Here is a 20,054-nt window from a genome sequence, read left to right on the forward strand (position 1 = left end):
AAGACGTTCCGGAGAAAACACCTCGGGTCTGTCGTGTATAGGACACCCCAGAATGCGCGCGTGAAATCGCGGCTGACAGTGTCGGGCGTGACCGGGGGACCGTCCCGATAGAGAGCACGGGGGGCTTGCCGTCCCGCGCCGCCCGCGAGCGGCTCGCGGCCGGGCGGCCCGACGGCTGCAGGTGAGCGAGCGGCGGCGCGTGCCCCGGCTGCGGGCCGCGCGGCTCTCCCGGCGCCGCGCCCCCCGGCGGCCCGGCCCGCGGCTCGGCGCCGCCCGCTCCTCCTTAACCCGCGCCGGGAGGCGGCGGCGGCGGCGGCGGCCGGGCGGGCGGGGGAGGGGAGGGGCGCGGAGCGCGGCGCGGAGGCCGGGGAGGAGCCGGGGCCTGCAGCGGAGCCGAGCCGAGCCCGAGCCCGAGCCGAGCCCTGACACTGCCCGTCCGCCTCCTGGCTCCCCGGGAGCCCGGACTGGCCGGAGCCCGAGAGGTGGCAGCGCCGGGGGCCTCACGCGCCGAAGCGAGCGGACCGGACGGGACTGGACTAGAGGAGGCGCTGCCGCCACAGTAGCCGGGGACGGGAGTCGGGAGCCGCGGCCTCCCGGACCCTGCTGCCCAGGCCAGCTCAGGGAGAGCGGGGAGTAGGAAAACCCCACCCTCGGGGCACCCCCGGAGCGGAGGCGGGAGCGGGGACGGGAGCAGCCTCTCTCCCCGCTGGAGAGGAGACCCTTACCACTCGGGCGAGGGGAAGAAGAGACCCCTGTAGGGGAGAGTCTCTCCTAGAGGCGAGGAAAACCCCCATCCTGGCCCGGGAATAGAGCTCCAGAAGTAGAAAGGGGTGATCTTACTAAAGGAAGCAGACAGAGTGAGACCGCCCCAGCGTGCCTCCACCCCTCCAAACGCACACTCTGAGCAGTTCAGGACTTTTTGAGGCTAAGAGAAAGGGGGAAATGCCTATGGAGTAGGCGCCCTCCATCCTATCCAGTACTCACAGGGGAGAGGAGTCCTTACATTCAGAAGCAGAGGACGCTCCAGGGAAAGAAGAGGAGTCGGCTTTCAGCCTTTCAGGAGAGGGGAAGAACTCTCCTCTCAACTTCCTTGTACCTAGACAGTGGAACAGGGCAGAGTCCCTCCGCTCAGATCTCCAGCAGACAGAAAGAGCCCTCCACTCCCGAAAGATCCAGTTTGGGGGGGAGGGGGACTCCCCCAAGGGGGAGGAGACAACTCCTGGTTGGGAGAGGCTCCTCCCCTCCTCCCCAGGGTTACAGGCAGGGTGTGGGGGGTGTGCCACCTTCCCCAGGTAGGGCCTCCTTCTCCTCCTCCCCCTCCTCCTCCTCCCAACGCTCCTCATCCTCAGGGGACCCAGTTCCCCACCCCAGCTTGGGATGCTCAGCCAAGTACTGGAAGAGCCACTGAGGATGAGACTCTTCATCTGCCTTTGAAGAGGGGAGTCCCTCCAACCCCAAACTCCAGTACCAGGTGGTTCCCTCCCTTTGCTGGGGGAAGCTTGGAGACAGGTTAGTGCTTTCTTTCACCTTCTCTGTCCTCTTTAGGTACTAGTGGGTGTAGGGGCTGAGATGGTGGCTCTTGGGTTTCATCACTGGGGAAGGTAGAGTAATAACTCAGAGAATCCTCTGGGGAATGTGTTCTGAGGAAGCTCCTGGATTCAAACTTAATATCTTGCTGCAGAAGCTCTGAGAAATGGGTTTCTTAGTGTTTGGGGACTAGATGGCTGGGATTCATTTGAAGTCCCTAGGGACATGTATGTTTTCATGCTGAGGGCAAGGGAATATCAGCAAACGCCTGCATTTTCAGAACTCCATCCATACTGTGTAATAATGATGGGACACATCCCAGCCAGACTCCCATAGTGTTCTCCATTCTTGGGCTTTTTTACTTCACTAAAGTCATCGTGGCATTTCATGGCCTAGACTTGTCTAGGGCTTCTAATGATACTACCTTTTCTTATCTTGTAAGCCTATGTCAGCTTAATGTCCACCAGAGCTGTTCTCTCCAACCCACTGTGATTACTGTCTCCTTGATAGGAAAATCAGTCTGTCCCCACCCACCCTTCCTCAGACACCAGGAGGCCTCCTCTCGTGGCATACCCATTCCTGGATGGAAGCATGGCTCTATCAGTAAAATCCAAAGGGAAAATGGAAATCCCACCTGTCCCAAGGCAAGAAGAAAGGGTGTAGGGGAAGGCTAACTCCTGGGTTGAAGTGGTTCCCTAATGCTGGCCCGGTACCACTGCCCTCATGCCCTACACAGCTCCTGTCCACAGCTCCTGTCCTCCATGGACAGTTCCTCAGGAAAAAGCAGATCCTAGATAGGAAGAGAGAGGGGTGTTGCTGCTCAGCCTCCTTCCAATCTTCCATCGAAATAAGCTGACGCCCCCCCCCCCCCGCCCCCTGGGGAGATTTGACCTGTGATGAATTTTCTTTCAGAGAAGCACCTAATGGTTTCATCTTTTCTCTTCGTCTCTTGTTCAGTTCTGTGTCTCTGGAATCTTGTATTTAAGTTTTCTTTCGTGAGATAAGGAGCAGGAATCCTCAAAGCCCAGAATCGTCAGAAAAGGCAGGAGAAAGGTGCCCGAAATCCTTGTAGCTGAGGCCGGGCTGTGTGTGTTGAAGCAGCGTGTCTTTCCACCTGGGATCACCAGCAGGGTGCCTGCCTTCCTGCCTTGCCATCAGTACATTCTCATCTGTGTGCACCTCACAGCAGAACCAAGTGGGAGGCTTCATCTTTCGTGGGTTTTTATGTTTCCTTCTTCTTTCTCTGTCTGGGCCATGGTGGGCTGCCTGAGGCCCTATGTACGTCCACTTGGTCCTGGAAACTACCTGTTAGTGGTGGTATGTGAGACAGGGTTATGATCCAGGTCTGCACACTGTGCTAGAGAGCGGTGTGCATATGTTTCTTTATTCAGGTGAATGTGGCTTATCTCTGTTTTGAGTGGGTATGTGTGTGGAGACTGTTACATCCGTGCTTTTCAGACTAAGCCTCCAGTTACCCAGAATCCTATGTTTCTGGTAGGCCTCTAGAAGCGGGTGCCCCTGCACGAGGACCTGGAGAGGGTGCTGGTAAGGCTGCCCTGCTTGGAGGAAGGGCTTGGCCTGCCCTGGCCAGTGGGAACCCTCACGGATGGCTGCATGAAAGTCATTTCTTGTGGCAGGGCAGCTCAGTGTCAGGCTGGGGCCACTTCTAGAACTAGCAAGAGAGTTTCATTTCTGGTATCTCTGGTCTCAAAAGCATGAGGATCCTTGGCTCTTACCTCTAGAACTCCCTCCCCCACTTTGTGAAAAGAGCCGACTTTGGTCTAATAGCAACCCATTTCTCCCAAAGTACTTTCCCAGATGCTGGAATGCAACTTGTTGAGTGGCTCAGAGTGAACTGTATCACAGTGGCTCCAGGTGGACCCCCCACCACACAGTGTAACTGACCCTGCTGGGACGGAGTTTCCCTAATTCTCCTTGCCTCTGTGGAATCCGCTAGAAGCAGATGGCTGTTGGGTTGGATTAACTATGCTTTAGAGAGTGCTGTTTTCCAGATCATGTCTTATGACTAGACCTGGTCCCTGCTGAAAAATAAGAGATGATATCCCCTCGTTCCTTCATCTTTGGCATCTACTTGGTCCTGGCATTGGTCAGCAGTGGGGCGACACTATCCCCAAAGTAAAAGTTGGAGATTCTGACATCCCGAAAGCTATTGCAAACTCAGTTCAGGTTTTGTGATGTAAACCATTGCAGGCTTGCTGTTTCCAGTCTTACCTCCACGGTCTGCTTTCTCATTTCTAATATTCTCTGTTTTTCCCCATTCAAAAATAATAATAGCTACACTTACCTAACGCTTACTAAACGCCTTAAAAATATTAACTCAAGGCAATCCTCACAACAACCCTGTGCAGGTACAGTTATCATCTGTATTTTATAGATGAAGAAACTACAGCACAGAGAGGTTAAGTAACTTGCCCGAGCTTGCACAGCCAGTAAGTAGTGGAGCCAGGATTGAAACCCAGGCGGCCTGACTGGTGATTGGTAATGTGGTAAACTTAACCACTGCTCTATTAGTTTTGGCATTCTGTCCAGAGCAGGAAGTTATCACTCCATAGTACCTGACCTTGGCACCATACAGAGAACAATACCTGGCCTTTCAAATAAAGTGGGAAGAAAACCGTGCCTGTTATTTTGGATCTCACACATCTCATCCAGGATCAGTCGTCCACTCCAACAGAATGTCTTTCTGTTTTTCTCCGCCTTTGTCCCAGTACTATAGTCTTCATTAGATGTCCTGTGGATGTGATGGAGCCTGCCCTTTGGCTGCCTTTCCCAGTTTCTATGGGTATTTCCTTTCAGTCTTCCAGCACGCAGAGAAGAATGTGGCCTGACTCAGGTTCTGCCCAAGCCCAGTGGCACGAGGCCCACCTGGAGGGAGATGTCTGGGTAACTAGGTTGGTTGGACTGAGAAATGGAAGTACCTCTTGTTTGCCTTTCTAATAATAGCCCTGGACATTAGCCTCGTGCCATTATTTTGGGGAGCATGGAATGTGTGGCAGCCACGAGCTCATTAAGTAAGCTTCATTCACTTCCCTCCGGGGATGAAGCTTTGGCAGTATTTATGACTTCATCCCTTTTATTGAAGGGGGAAACTGAGGCATCAAGACTTCAGGGAGCAGGGGGTGGCTAGGGACATTTAGTGAGTCAGTGTCAAGGTTGGGAATAGAACTGAGGGACCTCATCTCTGAGGTTCTATGCACTGGGCTGCCCTTCAAGAATGGGGAAGTGACGGGGGTGAGGAAGTGGGATGGGTAAAGGGAGAATGGTGCCGAAAGATCAGAAGGACCTTCTGCTGCGAGCTTCTTGTAGCTGGTAAGATGAGGATGTATTTTGAGTGCCGGGTGGTATCTGGAGGGCTGACCGGGAGGGTGCTGGAGAAAGGTTAAATTTAAGCTCTCCTAACCTGGTGCTGGGGTAAGGATAGGAAGAGCATAGAACAACTAGCAAAGGCTGAGAGTGCTTCTCTTTTCGGAATTCACAGCAATTGGCATGTGCCAAATGGGTTCTGTAAACCACTTGAAATCTACTCTCATGTCCCTGTCCAGTGTTGGGAGAGTTTCAGATGAAGTGTCCATGGAAGGCTTCTGTGTTCTTAAGATGAGGTTTCCTAGGGACCTTTAGCAGGAGATAATAGGGAATTCTTTATAGACCTCCCCTTCTGGGGAGGACCCAGGAGAACCCTGGTCACTGAGAACCTGCTTATTGTCAAGTTACTGCTCAGGGGCGCCTGGGTGGCTCAGTCATTAAGCGCCTGCCTTCGGCTCAGGTCATGATCCCAGGGTCCTGGGATCGAGCCCCGCATCGGGCTCCCTGCTTGGCGGAAACTCTGCTTCTCCCTCTCCCACTCCCCCTGCTTGTGTTCCCTCTCTCACTGTGTCTCTCTCTGTCAAATAAATAAATAAAATCTTTAAAAAAAAAAAAAAGTTGCTGCTTGGCTGGGATAACCCAGCTATAGGACCAATTATTGCCCAAAGCCCCCAGATGCTGTGGCATTTTGACTTAGTAATGTGCTAGGAGGTCTGAGGCTTTCTGGAATGATTAAATGGCCCTATTAGCTTCCAAGTTTCCATGATATTATAAGGCAAGATGGTAGTGGTGGGCTGTAAAGAAGGGTGGTGGGGAGAGAAGCTGAGGATAAAGGGGAAACCCCTTCATGATGCTATTTATAAACATAGCTTTTTTTTTTTTTTTTTTCCCTTTCTCCTGTCAAGCAAGCAATTCTTGGGTTTCAGTTGGGTCTCCTGCCGCTCAGGCCCTGAGGCACTAAGGTGTTTCCTTCAGCCTTGTGGAGTGGGCGTGCTGCTGGTGAGGAGCACCGTGCAGGGTACATGTGTGTACATGCCAAGATTGTGTGGGCGGGGACCTTGGGCGAGAGGCACATGAGTGAGAAGGCTGACCCTTAGGAGAAAGGGTAAATCTCAAGGGGAGGAGAGTCCCCGCTACCGGCGACAGAGTGAGCTGACAGCCTGCAAGATGTGTTGGGAGTCAGGAGAGAGGGGTAGGCAGTCATATCTGGGATTGGGCTTTTAACTGCAAAGGATGTGGATTTGTGTGTAGTTGAATCCATAACGCTTGTGCATATTATCTGGGTGCGGATTTAGGAATGACATCCGCGATGTGTTTCTGTCCAGGATTCTGAATTCTGAGGCATGCTAGCCCTGGCTCCTCCCGAGAAATGCCCTGGTGGGACGGTCAGCGGGGGTTCGAGAAGGAAATACTGGCTGGACGCTCCCGGCTGAGCAGGCACAAACCTGCCAAGCAGTGAGTGCTTAGGGGCTTGCCGGCATGGGCTCTCAGGGAGCGTCAAATGGCTACCAAGCGCTTCCTGCCAGCCCTTCTAGACCCTGCAGTAACAGACAGCACCGGGCGTTCTTCACCTTCCCCCACCACCACGTCACTCTGGCTACACGTCTCTGCCAGCAAGAGCGCCCAGGCTGTGTGGGTGGCAGCAGGGTGTGCAAACATCAGGCGTGGGCGGTTTGGCAGCGCCAGGAGTTTGCATGGAGGGGCAGCGAGCCTGCGTGCCTGGCTGGGAAGGAAGGAGAGAGGAGGAGGGCGGGAGAAGGGGAGCCAGCTCTTAGCCCCGGAGTGGCTATTTTTAGCCAGGCTATGATTGTTACCGGTGTGCACACAGCTGGGTGTCGTCCCTCCCCCCCCCCCCCGCCCTCCCCGGCTTAGTGAAGCCCAGCGAGCCCAGCGAGCCCAGAGGTGGGAGGTCTTTGCGAGGACTTCTTCCTGGTGTTGGTGTCTGTGGGCGGGAGCTTGCCAGGGGAAGCTTTAAAGGTGTGAGGGCAGCTGTAACTCAGATCTGTTACCTCTGTGTGTGACTTTGTGCTCTGCTGGTAATGTACATGTATCTCATTGTGATCTCTGGGTATGGGGGCCACTGTTGATGTGTGTGTCTTGCGTCTGTCCTTTGCTGGTTGTCATTTGTAATTGATGCTTAGGGTAAATCGAATATGCCTCACGTGCACATATATGGGATAAAAAGGGTGCGTGCTCAAATGCATCTAATATGAAACATCTGTAAAAGTGTTGGTGTGTGCTTTGTTGGTGTATATTTGTGTTTACTCAGACTGTTTTTCTTCACATGTTCACTTGTGCTGTCTGTGGATGTTGTATGTAAATAAAACAAGCGTCACCTAATTGGAGAGTAGACTTTGGCTGATTTTACCTGGTATATTAATTATATAGTTTAAAATATTATGTGGTAGGGCTTTAAGTAAGGAGGATTGAGGGAATAGCTCAGTTGGGTGGGGGGTTTGACTTCTCTTTTAGTCCTGACTGAAGGGAGAGTCCTGTTGGCTATGTTCTACATTAAGATGTAGGGTGAGTACCGGTCTGTCATCTGGTAGATGACTGGTGATACATTGTTTGGGGGCTTTGGGAACACTTGGTTGACGGCTGTCCTGTGACAGTCTCCCATGGGAATTATAATGGGAAGAAACTCTACTTCCCTTAAAGCACTAAGATTTGAATATTATTTGCCACTAGTACCCAGCTATGACACTCGTCTGTTCTATTTTCCTCTCCCCTTTGTTCTCTTCTCTGCAGAACCCAGAAGTACCATGGCTTCTGACCTGGAGAGTAGCCTTACCTCCATAGACTGGCTGCCCCAGCTGACCCTTCGAGCTACCATCGAGAAGCTTGGGAGTGCCTCTCAGGCTGGGCCTCCAGGCGGCAGCCGCAAGTGTCCCCCAGGCTCACCCACAGATCCAAATGCCACCCTGAGCAAAGATGAGGCAGCTGTGCACCAGGATGGCAAGCCACGGTACAGCTATGCCACCCTCATCACCTATGCCATCAACTCCTCTCCAGCCAAGAAGATGACCCTCAGTGAGATTTACCGCTGGATCTGTGATAACTTCCCCTACTACAAGAATGCTGGCATTGGCTGGAAGGTGGGATGGCTTCTATAACCTGGGCTTGTTTTTAGCCGTTGACAGCCTTTTGCTCTACTCTTGCTTCTTCCTATAACCTGGTCTGGTTCACTCTGACCTGTTTCAGAGATGTGTGAACTTAAAATCTTATATCTCCCATCCCCTACTCTCTTTCAGAGTGGAACAACTTTCATAAGGTATATCAGGGAAACTTCAGTGATATCAAGCCACTAAGTGTAGTTATGAGGATGGCAGGATGCTGTTGTTCATCATACCCTCTTACCTTCTGAGTCCTCAAAAAGGAGATTCATTCATTTCACAAATACTTATTGCCACTCTGCTATGTTCAAGTCACTGTGCAAGGCATGGCATTGCCTCTTCCTACCTAGAGGTAGGAGTCTCATCAGATTTCCAAAGCTTCATTGCACATAGTCCTCATCTTTTGAAAAATTGTATACCAATATAATCATAATAACAAGGTCCTTCACCAACAGCTCATCCACCAAGCAAGTAGAAAGAGGATAAGTTGTTTGGCTGGCAATAAAGGAAGAAGGAAACTCCTCTTCTAACCAAAGAAGGAAGACTGATGTTCTCCATCCTTTGGAGCAGTAACCCATTGGCCAATTGTTGAGTTGGAGTGGGGATTTAATGTAGTTCTTTCGCTCTGTAAATCACCAGTTGACATACAAACCAGATGATGAGCTGGAGACTACTAGAAGCATTGAGCTTTTCCTTCATGAATATGTCCCTGCTAACTACCACAACCCCCAACCTCATCCGACATACATACGCAACATTATTTCTTTCCTCCCAATGTAACATTCCTGTGGGCTGTTGAGAAAACAAAGGTGAATTTGTGCCTTTGTTTTGCTCCTAATTTATATTTTGTTTTATTTATATAAACTGTCTTAAAGTATTATTCGTTTACGGGAGATGTGAATAAATTAAGACACTGGGCAGATGTGATTTTGAGGTATTTATATGCCTGTTGTCATTTGGGTGGAAAGATTGGAAAACTATATAACCAGAAAGATTATATAGTTTTTGTGTGTGTGTGTGTGTGTATACAAGAAGCACCTGGTAGTCAAATTTATAGGCATTACCTCCCATCAATTTAATTTCTGCATTTTCTGATCTCAGCGCTCTTGCTATCTGCTAGGTAAGTTCCTCCGTCAGTGTAGTTAAGAGGTGCTAAGTTTGCCTGACACTTGAACTTTATTGTATGTTATGTCCTTTTGTGTCCCTCTGTGCCCTGTTGGAAAATTTTCTGCTTTACACAATGCTCAAAGCTAACTTGCTTCTCTGCTTCCCTAGAATTCAATTCGGCACAACCTTTCTCTCAACAAGTGTTTCCGGAAGGTGCCTAGACCTCGGGATGACCCTGGGAAGGTGAGACGCTCCTGTAAGCATTGAAAGAGGGGGCAGGAAGGAGAGAGGAGTAGTTGACAGCCTAGAGTCCTGTGGCTGTTTTAATTACCCAGAAGAGGAAATCATGTTAATTAGAGAAGCAGCTTTATTTTTTCTCAAAGGAAGAGCTTGGCTATCACGCTTGTGGGCCCCCACTAGTATGAGTGACTAAGAGAGATTGTGAAATCTTTTTTTTTTTAAATAGAATTATTTATGGTAGAGTTGACTTTCATGCCCCCTTTCTTATGTGTGGCACTCTTTCTAGATGTGAAAGGTAGGCTAAATAACCTTTGTAGGAACTTTTCTGTACAAAAATCCCATGACTTTTATCTTCAAAAGGGAAAAGAGATAAATCAATTTCTTCATTCGATAGACATGGACGCTGGAGTTCAGGAGAGAGCCTTGCCTCAGATTACACAGAAGGGGAGGGTTGTGTCTGGGCATTTCCAGCTCTTTGAACTAGATACCAGAACAATCGAGGCCTGTGTTTGGACCACAGGTCATACCTCTGACATACTCATTGAACTTTTAGGACAAATTTACTCCTCAAAAATAGCCAGTACCCTCAGGATTCTGTGTGATTCTCCAGTTATTTTTCTTTTTTTTTTTTTTTTTTTTAAGATTTTATTTATTTATTTGAGAGAGAGAGAATGAGAGACAGCGTGACAGGGAGGAGGGTCAGAGGGAGAAGCAGACTCCCTGCCAAGCAGGGAGCCCGATGCGGGACTCGACCCCGGGACTCCAGGATCATGACCTGAGCCGAAGGCAGTCGCCCAACCAACTGAGCCACCCAGGCGCCCCAATTCTCCAGTTATTTTTTTTTTTTTTGGTGAAAATCCTCCCACGTATCTACTTTTCCAGAGGTGGGAATTTCCATATATAATGATTTTGTTTTCTATCGGGATGGGTTCTCCTTCCAGGGCTCTTATTGGACAATTGACACCTGCCCTGACATCTCCCGAAAGAGAAGACACCCTCCAGATGATGATGTAAGTCCCCACTTCACGGGGAGATGCCGTTTCTGAGGCAGCTGCTCAGTCCACATCCTGTCCTGTAGTTTTGGTCCTTTCCTGTGTTTGGGGCAAAGGATGAGGTAAAACCATGGGTCTCGGGAGGATGTTTAGTTTCTGCTTCTAGATTTCTGTTCTTTTACAACCCTCAGCTATCCCAAGACTCACCAGAACAGGAGGCAAGCAAGAGCCCACGGGGAGGCGTTCCAGGGGGTGGAGAAGCCTCACTGCCTTCCGAGGGGAATCCTCAGATGTCCCTTCAGAGCCCCACATCTATCACCAGCTACAGCCAGGTGAGAAGTAGAGGTGTCAGGGTGCACAGGGACGGACGGATGGACGGACAGGTGGGTGGGTGGCTGAACAGATTCATAGATCTGCCAGTTCAAAATTCTGTATTGAGTACCTGTGATGTAGTAGGCCGATAAATTGGGAAAGAAGGGGAAAGCAGAAGAGGGAAGCTGAGAGAGAGACGTAACAGAACTTTGAGAAGGATCAGATGGAAGAAAAGTGGCGAGAAGAGAAAGGGAGCCAAAAAGGTTATGAGAATGGAAGATGGACGGAGTGTGGGAAAAAGGCTCAAGGTACATCCCCATAGGAGTAAATGAGACAGACGGGGGGGAAATGATGTTCACTCATTGACAAGTTAGGAGAGGATGAAGACAAGCCAGAGAGCTTGGTGAGCATGAAAGGGCTGTGTTCCTGATTTAGCACATGGGTCGAGTCTCTCTCTTACTCCTTTTTGCAGGGCACGGGATCTGTGGATGGTGGAGCGGTGGCAGCAGGGGTTCCAAGCCGAGAAAGCGCCGAGGGTCCTCCTCCCCTGTATAACACCAACCATGACTTCAAATTCTCCTACTCAGAGATCAATTTTCAGGATCTAAGCTGGTCCTTTCGCAACCTCTACAAATCCATGCTGGAGAAATCCTCTTCCTCCTCTCAGCATGGTGAGCCTGCAGTTGGGATGGGGGCATGAATGTCCTTATACTCCTGAAAGGGTGGTAACATTCTCTTCTCTCCCTTCTGTCTTATTTTTCACACGAGGAGAGGTTGATCACTGGTCAGGGGAAGCATCTCAGAAACCAAAATTGTTTGGAGTCAAGCTCTTCTGGCTTAGTTCTGACGGACAGCGGTTTCGAGAGGCAGGCTGGGTTATTAGTTTCAGAAAGTGAGTTGGAGGGATCCCCCTTCTAGAACTAAGGGCAGTGACTTGATGGCAGCAAGCAGGTCATTTAGAGGATGGCCACTAGGGGACAGCAGTGTTTCCTTTCCCTCAGAATCTGCTTCATTGTGAGACAATTTTTTAGCATATTTATATTTATGTTGATTTTTATTAAAAAAAAAGGATGTATTTATTTATTTGAAAGAGAGAGCGAGCGGGTGGTAGGGGGCAGAGAGGGAGGATCTTCAAAAAGACTCCCCACCAATAGCAGAGCCCACCTTGAGGCTCTATCTCACCACCCTGAGATCATGAGATCATGACCTGAGCTGAAATCAAGAGTCAGACGCTCAACCACCTAAGCCACCCAGGTGCCCCGTGTTGATTTTTGTTAGAAGAAATCTCAAACAGATGCATAAATAGAGAAAATAGTATAATAAACCCTCAGGTTTCCAACTTTTAAGACGGCGCAATTTTAACAGGTACCAATATTCTGTTCAGCTTGTTTCATTTACCACCCAGCTTTTTTTTTTTTTTTTTTTTAACTGGAGTAATTTAATGCAATTCCCAGGCATGTCATCCCACCTATAGATACTACTTCAGTGTGCAGTCTTAATGATAAAGATTTGGTTATCCACTGCCATTATTACTCTTAACACAATTAATAATACTTCCTTAATATCAGTTTATATTTTGTCCATACTCAAATTTCCCAGATTACTGTGTGAGAGTAATCTAAAGTTCTTATTGGAAGGCTCCTTAAGAGATCCTCTGGTCCAGCCCTCTGCAACTCCTGTTTGTTTCTGTTGTTAAAGAAATTAGAGGTGGGGGTCGACTTCGGGTGGGACATCAGAGCCTCTTCTGTGTAGTCACCTTGTACAGGCCACAGGGGATGAATGGGATGATGAAAAATGATTAGAAGCCACCTTTTGGAAAATTTATATTAACTGCCATGGATTTCTTCTTTTATATCTTGGGGGATTTAGATCTGGAGTTATGCTCCAAGATTGTAGCCTTTGCTTGACGAATGAGTCCAAGTTGGGATTGGTAGATCAGAAGTGGGGAGGAGGCAGGGGCTCTCAGAGACAAAGTGAAAAATTAGATTGAGTGAGGATTCAAGTGTTCACTCAAGTTTAATGGTGGCTGAAAGCCCCTACCTAGTCTCAGTCTCTAGCTCTTCCCTGCCCAGTGTGTGTGAGAAATTCATCCATTCTTACTCTATGCCTCACCCAACTCCATTTGTTGGTAGTGAATCCAAGAAGGTGGTAACAGCAGAAGAGTGTAGACACAGGAAGCAAGGAGAGTAGGTGCCCAATGGCTTTATTTTATTTGTAATTTACCTTTTATTTATTTATTTGAGAGAGAGAGAGAGCATGAGCAGGGGAGAGAGGGAGAAGCAGGCTCCCTGCTGAGCAGGGAGCCCAATGTGGGGCTGGATCCCAGCACCCTGGGATCATGACCTGAGCTGAAGGCAGACACTCAACTGACTGAGCCACCCAGGCGCCCCTGTAATTTACTTTTTAAACTTCCCCTGATAATCTGACTGCTTTTGACATTGTGATTCCAGGCCTACCCCCAGATCCCTGAGGAATAGCATAAAAAGGTACATGCTGACCTTTTTGCTAAAATTTGAGCACTTGCCCCACTGTCAAGGCCCTCCATCTGTCTGTTGTATCTACAGAGGTGGGGGAGTCTTGGGAGGCAGAGGGAGCTGAGAGGATCCTTGCCTTCTCAGAACACCCTTACCCTTTGAAGTCTGGGTTTTTTCCCCCAAAAGCCTCCCATCTCAACCCTGTGGAAGTCCTGTTTAGTGAAAAATGCACTGCGGTGTCCAGTAAGGTCAGTCGGTTAAGCGTCTGACTCTTGGTTTTCCACTCAGGTCATGATCTTAGGGCCCTGGGATGGAGCCTTGTGGTGGGCTCCATGCTCATCGCGGAGTCAGCTTGAGGCTCTCTGCTCCTCCCCTTGCTGGCCATGCTCTCTCTCTTTCAAATAAATAAATATATCAAAGAAGGAAGGAGGGAGGGAGGAAGGAAGGAAGGAAGGAAAAAAGGAAGGAAGGAAGGAAAAAAAGAATGCACTGCCAATTCACTTGGCTGCCTCCTCCCGCCCTGCAGGCTTCTCGTCTCTCCTGGGGGACATGCCGCCCTCTAACAACTACTACATGTACCAGCAGCCGCCGCCGCCGCCGCCGCCCCAGCAGCCGCCGCCCCCCCAGCAGCCGCCGCCCCAGCAGCCGCCGCAGCAGCCGGCCCCCGCCCAGGGACCCTCCGCTGTAGGGGGTGCGCCTCCACTGCACACCCCAAGCCCGGATGGTTGTACCCCAGCCGGGGGGAAGCCGGCTGGGCCCGAAGGCTATGGGCCTCCCTCCGTGATGGCCATGCACCCACCCCCACTGCAGCACGGAGGCTACCACCCACATCAGCACCATCCCCACCCCCACCCTGCCCAGCAGCCGCCGCCGCCGCCGCCGCCGCCGCCGCCGCCGACTCAGCAGCAGGCGCAGGGCCAGGCTCCTATCAACAGTACCGGCTTCGGTGAGTAAGGAGGGCGCCCTGACCCGCTTGTTCTGACTGGGGCCTGGAGATGCAGTTGGTTAGGCAGTTAACAGTGGGCGTCTAGCCTCGGCCCCCCAGCAGAGCTCCTCTGAGCCAGCGGAAGCTGCTACTTGGAGCTCTGTGTTATGGAATTCTTGGACCACCTGCCATTGCTTTACATATTCTCCTGCCTAGGAGCTAGGCTGCGGCTCCCTAAAGCATCCATAGCTTTACTAGTCCTCCATCTCCCGGGAGGGAGATTTTAGGATTCTCCTGGTAATGTAATTGATAAGCTTGCACGCAGTCAGTCGGCCGTTAGTTGGCTGCTGGCTTACACTTCACCCTTTTTATTATCCACTCTCCCCACCTCTTTATAGCCTTTCCTCCTGACTGGTGCTCCAATATCGACTCCTTAAAGGAAAGCTTTAAGATGGTGAATCGGCTCAACTGGTCCAGCATTGAGCAGTCACAGTTCTCAGGTGAGTGATGAGAGGAAGATGACCCGAGGGAAAAGGAGGACATTGTGAGTGGGAAGCCCACTAGAAACCAGCATCAGAAGGGGTTGGTTTGGTGAAGTTTGAGGACGGAGGATTCCATGGTTTTCCCTCCATATTTCACAAGGCGGATGATGCCAGTGTTATTGTCAGATTAATTTTAATTAACTTTGCCTTAACTCACTCAAAATATGACAGTGTTTTATCCTACCCTGTTCTGTCCCTGGAGTGGGAAGGCTCTCAGGAATTCAGAGACCTGGGCCGCTACTTTGTAGTTCTGTCACCATTTACTGGCTAAGTCACTCACTCCCTTTGAAATTTTGTTTTCTTTGCCAGCAAGATGGAAATTGTAATAAGAATTTAGGAAGGAACCAACAGAAGAAGAGTTTGAACACGTAGAGCTCTAGGAGATGTCACTTGTTATTGGCAATGAATCTAGTCAGTGATGTTGATTTATGATGTGGTGGGAGCAGTGAGGGGGGGTAGAGACCGGAGGGGCTTTGGGACCCCTGTAAAGGGTAGCACTTCTTGCTTCTCTGTTTGTAGAACTGATGGAGAGTCTGCGACAGGCAGAGCAGAAGAACTGGAGCCTCGACCAGCATCACATTGCCAATCTGTGTGACTCTCTCAACCACTTCCTTACCCAGACTGGTCACGTGCCCCCCCAAGGGGGCTCCCACCGGCCACCAGCCTCTGCCCGTATTGCTGACTCCTGTGCCCTTACCAGTGGTAAACAAGAGCCAGCCATGAACCAAGGTAGCGAACCGAGCAAGTTGCCAAGGAGGTGGAGGCTCTGACGAAAAGAGAGGGGGAGGAAAGGGCAGAAGAGAACTGAGAAAAGTCATCTGATGAGCAGTGACCCAGACTGAGCAGCGGGACTGGTTTGTCTGCTATGTTGGCTGAACATCTAGTGTATCAGTCAAGTCCTATACTGAAAAACTGTATGAGTCCCTTTTCCACCTTAATTTGGGAGATCAGAATTACTTACGAAAAGGGAGGAGAAAGTGCCCATTCCAGATGTGTGTCGCAGTAATCCCTACCTGGATCATATCAGATGGGGTCGTGATTCTTTACAGTTACACTATCTTTAAACCAGTGAAATGAGAGCGATTCAATGATTATGTTTCTGTATTAGTCATCCTTCGACTAGCCATGATATTTCACAATTCTAGGGACCATTAGGATCTCTTTTTGCCCTAAGTGGTGAGGACTGATAGCTTCTGCTGAAGCTACAGAAGAGAGCAAGGAAGGGAGGCGACTTTAAGGGGAGAAAGAGTACTTCTTTCCCCCTCTATGTTGGGCCCCACTTTATTGAGTAGAATGAGGTATACTCAAGTAACTCTTATCTTGCTTTGGCAGTGAACTCTTATGTGCACCCACAAGCCCCCCACCTCTACCCTGGCCCATCACCAATGTACCCAATCCCCACCCAGGACTCAGCAGGATACAATCGCCCAGGTAAGAGCCAGGAAGCTTGTTTCTCCAACAACCCAAGACTCTCTCCCCTGACAAGTTGTTTTTGCTTTCCTCTGGCTCTGAGCCTGCATTCTCTTCCCTTTTGCTTGCCCCTGCTGGGAGTGCGTGAACCTTCATGGTTCCTAAGCCTGGAGGGTGGGCCCCTTGCCAGGGAGATACATGTCATGGGAGCCTAAAGAAGGCTGATCTACTTTGAGCATAACTTGTGCCTGCAATAATAAAAGGAAGTTAAAGCAGGGGTGCTTGGGTGGCTTAGTCGGTTGAATGTCTGACTTTGGCTCAGGTCATCTCGGGGTCCTAGGGTCAAGCCCCACATCGGGCTCTGCGCTCAGCGGGGAGTCTGCTTCTCCCTCTCCCTCTGCCTCTCCCCCTGTTTGTGGTCTCTGTCCCCCTCTCTCTCTCTCAAATGGATAAATAAAATCTTTAAAAAAAAAAAAAAAAAAGGGAAGTAAGAGCATGCAAATAGACCAAAGATGTAGAACATTTATGTCCAGCTTTGGAATCTAGATGGAAGATATGCTCAGGCAGATACAATGAACATGTTATACAGACATACCTGCTTTGTGCCCATGTCTGCTTTCCTGTCACCTGACTCCTATATCAGGGGTCTGGGATTGAACTACCTCTGATGGGGGTGCGGGAAGTTGGAGGAAGACCCTAACTTGCCATAGATAGTATAAAATGAACAGATCATTTGCTTTTAAATACATTTTAGAAAAATTGCTATTATTATCCTGCCTAACCACAAGTGTTTTGAATTTTTTGGGTGACATCAGACTCTTTGTCTGTCTATTCCTTATCCATGTAATACATCTACAAATTTCTCTACTGTGATTTCATATAATAGTACGTTGTATATGTTTTTTTTCATTATTACATGGTCTTCATAAGTATAATTCTTAGTGGCTGCATAGTGTTAAATTGCCATGCGAGCTCTGTTTACTCTGGTTTATTTCCTGAGACCCCACTGAAGTGGCAGCCAGCAACAAAAACAACCCTGGGCTGATAAGGACTATGGTTTCATCAGCCCTTCCTCACGGTATTATTTGGGGCTGAGCACTGCCTATCTAGATCGGTGGAATAACTTCCCAACCACTGTCCTTTTAATTTCTTTCTCTCTTCCTGACAGCACACCATATGGTCCCTCGGCCACCGGTTCCCCCTCCGGGCACCAACGAGGAGATCCCTGATGACTTCGACTGGGACTTGATCACTTAGGGCATCATGGAGAGCAGCCCTGAGCCCGAGGCTGGGCAGCGAAGTCTGGCAGTGGGGCGAGAACGGCCCTGGCCCACCCCTTCCTCCTTGCTGTATATACTTATATAGCCTCTTTTTTTCTTGCTCTGTCAGAGGAGCCACCGCAAGATGCTGCCGAAGATAACCCCCCCTTTCCTGCCTCCTTCTTCCTCTTCCTTCTTGTTTTTTTCCGAATTCTTTTATTATTATTCTTATTATGGTATTATTATTATTATTGTTATTATTATTATTGGTTCTATGCTGTCCCCAGTCTTCTGCCCCTCCTCCATGGACCGTGTCCACCCCTTGCTAATTTAAAACCATCTGGCCGGAAGGTGAGGCCTTGATGGTGGCAGAGCAAGGTTTCAGACTTTGATTTACCTTTTTCCTTGAGAAACTCAATGCCAATCTCACCTTTTGACCCTAAATTGTTTTCTGTTCCTGTCAGTTCAGTCCAGTACTAGAGAAGCCACATTCTCAAGTAAAAGGGATCTAAAACATTGCTTGGCAGCCATGAATTTGCAGGTTTTACTCAATGGTGCTAATTTTGTCCTCTGAGCTCTTCCTTGTCCCTTTATATCTTCAATCCTTACCTCTGCCGATCCTCACTCCCCATCTAGGGTAAGAGTGATGGTGGTGGTGCAGGAGGGTGACCATAAAATCCTAGTGGAATGAGAGGTCTGGGTTGGGTGGAGTCAAGTACTGTAGAGGGGCAATGGAATATAAAACAGTCTCTATGTGCTACTAGAAACTTCCATTGGCTTATTCCTTGCCCTTAGTCTATTGGAGATAGTGTTGGTCTTAGCCAGAACTCTGCTTCTGTGGTAGGGATGAGGACACCTATTCAGCATAGGTTCAGCTTTTAGGAGATGGTTTCAATTTAACCCTTTTGAGTTTTTAAACATAATTTTCTCTGGAAATTAACTGTGGCTCGTATTTGTATTTACAAATTATCCTTCAGTCCCCCTTTCCCATTCGGCAAATATTATTTTGTTCTCCTTCAGTTGTTGGCTCAACTCTTCCTCCCCTTTTATCTTCTTCCCCCGTTTTATGGATCTCAAGAAAGAAAAGTAAGCCATTATCACTCTTTTAGTTTTATCACGTCCTAGGACAAGATGGGAACCTCTTTCCCACTGACCATAGCAGAACCAAACCTATAGCATTGGTGGTAGTAGGAGGGTGGGGAAAGGGAAAAGGAGCTGGCATACACTTGGGTAGGGGATATTTCATTTATTTAATTGTGTAGGCAAATGCTTCTCTTGGAATTCAGATCATTGGGGCTGAAGCTTTTGCCATTTGGCTTTTGAGGCGTGAAGGAAATTGGTAGATGGCAGTGAATAATCTAGAGAGGAGGGTTTACGAGGGCCAAGGGAGAACCCCCAGAAAAAGGTACAGGGACAACTTCTCTCTTTTAAGGAGGAGTGGCCATGAGTTACTGCTGCAAAGTACTTAGTGTATGTTTAATGTTAATTGTTGAATATTAGTTATGAGAGGGAAGAACAATTTTACTTCTGTTTTTATTTCACTGAATGTTCACTCTCTGAAAGCTACAGGACAAAATGTAAGGAATGGACAAGGCCACTCTCTCCGTGATTTCTGCTTTTCGTTCATATTCTTTTATTTACCCATGATTTCCAGGAGATCTAGCTTTCTGCTCTTCTGCTTTTCACCTCATCCACCCCTTCCTTTCTTTGTAAGGGGGTTATATATAAGAGTTTGTTGAAGAAGGCTGAAGCAAAGGGGCAAGAAAGGGCGGTTAACTAAAGAGCACTTTATTTCTGTGAAGTTCTTTGTAAGAAATGGGGGTATGAGTGGCTTGAATCCCCCATTGGGCAGTCAGTGGGGTTGAAGTATGACATAATATTTCCCATTGGGGAAAGGAGAATTTCTCTTAGAGGGTGGCAACATGCCTTTGCCCTGTGTCCTTATTCTAGGCATCTCTTCCTGATTCCTACCAGTCAAGGTGCCTCCTACACACTTCCCATTTCTTCTCCCCAAGATTCCCCCTTTACAAATGATCACTTCTCTTTTCTAAACCCCTTTTCTACTCAGATCCATACAGGATTTGCAAGGGTAGACTAAATTGTACATGTAAATGTCCCTTGTTTATAATTCATCTATGTCTTCTGAAAACTAGTCTCATGAAGACTCTGGTGGGCAGCCGGAGTAACTGAAGTTTGGGGCTCGGGCTGGAGATTGGCCATCAGGCTTCCTGGGATTTTAGCTCCCTTCCATTACACTCAGCCTTGCTAAATGGCACAGGACAAAGCTGACCCTCTTTGGGCCTCAGTTTCCCTTCCCCTCCATGAAATGGAAAGAATACTACTTTTTCTTGTTGGTCCAGCATTGCTGGGCTCGACGTATAGTTGTCGTCGTATTGGGTGATGTGTGCAAAACTGCAGGAGCTCACTGCCTACAAGAGGAAATGAGGGAGAAATAGGAGGAGAGGGACAGATAGAGCAGTTACGTGGTGTAGATCCACTCATCCTTGCTTTCCGCTCTTCGACCCCAGGTTTCCGGTTTGGTGAGTCCTTCGTACCACCCATAATGCTTTACATTGGTGCAGGCTGGCAAGGGGATGTATGATCTCACAAGTTGTTGTTGTTGTGTTTTGCATGCTTTCTTAATAAAAAAAAAAAAGGAAGAAGAATGTTTATGGTTTTATCTTACTGGGGCTGGTCTCAAATTTCTTTTTGCCAGGGTAGGAAGGCAGAAAAGGGGAAGCATTTGTCTTCAATTGGCCTTGTACCCCTTCTCTGCCTCCCACCCCTGGGTCCGATTAGTTGGTCTTGAAATTGTTTTGTAAGGTTGAT

At 48.9% G+C, this 20,054-nt stretch overlaps 1 protein-coding gene across 2 annotated transcripts; it reads left to right on the plus strand.

Annotated features, from left to right (window-relative positions):
- The first annotated feature begins 327 nt into the window (after positions 1-327).
- On the plus strand, positions 328-19,888 carry FOXJ2 (forkhead box J2). Of its 2 annotated transcripts, none has more exons than XM_045873911.3 (11): positions 328-1,509; positions 7,600-7,946; positions 9,240-9,314; positions 10,253-10,321; positions 10,495-10,635; positions 11,088-11,286; positions 13,616-14,035; positions 14,413-14,514; positions 15,076-15,285; positions 15,889-15,987; positions 17,135-19,888. In XM_045873911.3, the coding sequence occupies exons 2-11, from the start codon at positions 7,614-7,616 to the stop codon at positions 17,221-17,223; spliced, it is 1,737 nt and encodes a 578-aa protein (XP_045729867.1). In that variant the 5' UTR covers positions 328-1,509; positions 7,600-7,613; the 3' UTR covers positions 17,224-19,888. The 2 variants fall into 2 exon arrangements, with proteins under 2 accessions (XP_045729867.1, XP_064447685.1); XM_064591615.1 differs by lacking the exon at positions 328-1,509 and adding an exon at positions 6,177-6,306.
- The last annotated feature ends 166 nt before the right edge of the window (positions 19,889-20,054 follow it).

Source organism: Mirounga angustirostris, unplaced genomic scaffold, assembly GCF_029215605.1.
Source record: "Mirounga angustirostris isolate CCGP_5_RB_7025 unplaced genomic scaffold, mMirAng1.0.hap1 SCAF_5, whole genome shotgun sequence".
Classification (NCBI taxonomy): domain Eukaryota; kingdom Metazoa; phylum Chordata; class Mammalia; order Carnivora; family Phocidae; genus Mirounga; species Mirounga angustirostris.

Excerpts from the sequence above, each read along its gene's own strand:
- FOXJ2 (XM_045873911.3), top strand. The coding sequence starts at position 7,614 with ATGGCTTCTGACCTGGAGAGTAGCCTTACCTCCATAGACTGGCTGCCC. Across the intron at positions 15,286-15,888 it reads AGAGCCAGCCATGAACCAAG|TGAACTCTTATGTGCACCCA; the intron begins GTAGCGAACCGA and ends TTGCTTTGGCAG. Across the intron at positions 15,988-17,134 it reads AGCAGGATACAATCGCCCAG|CACACCATATGGTCCCTCGG; the intron begins GTAAGAGCCAGG and ends TCTTCCTGACAG.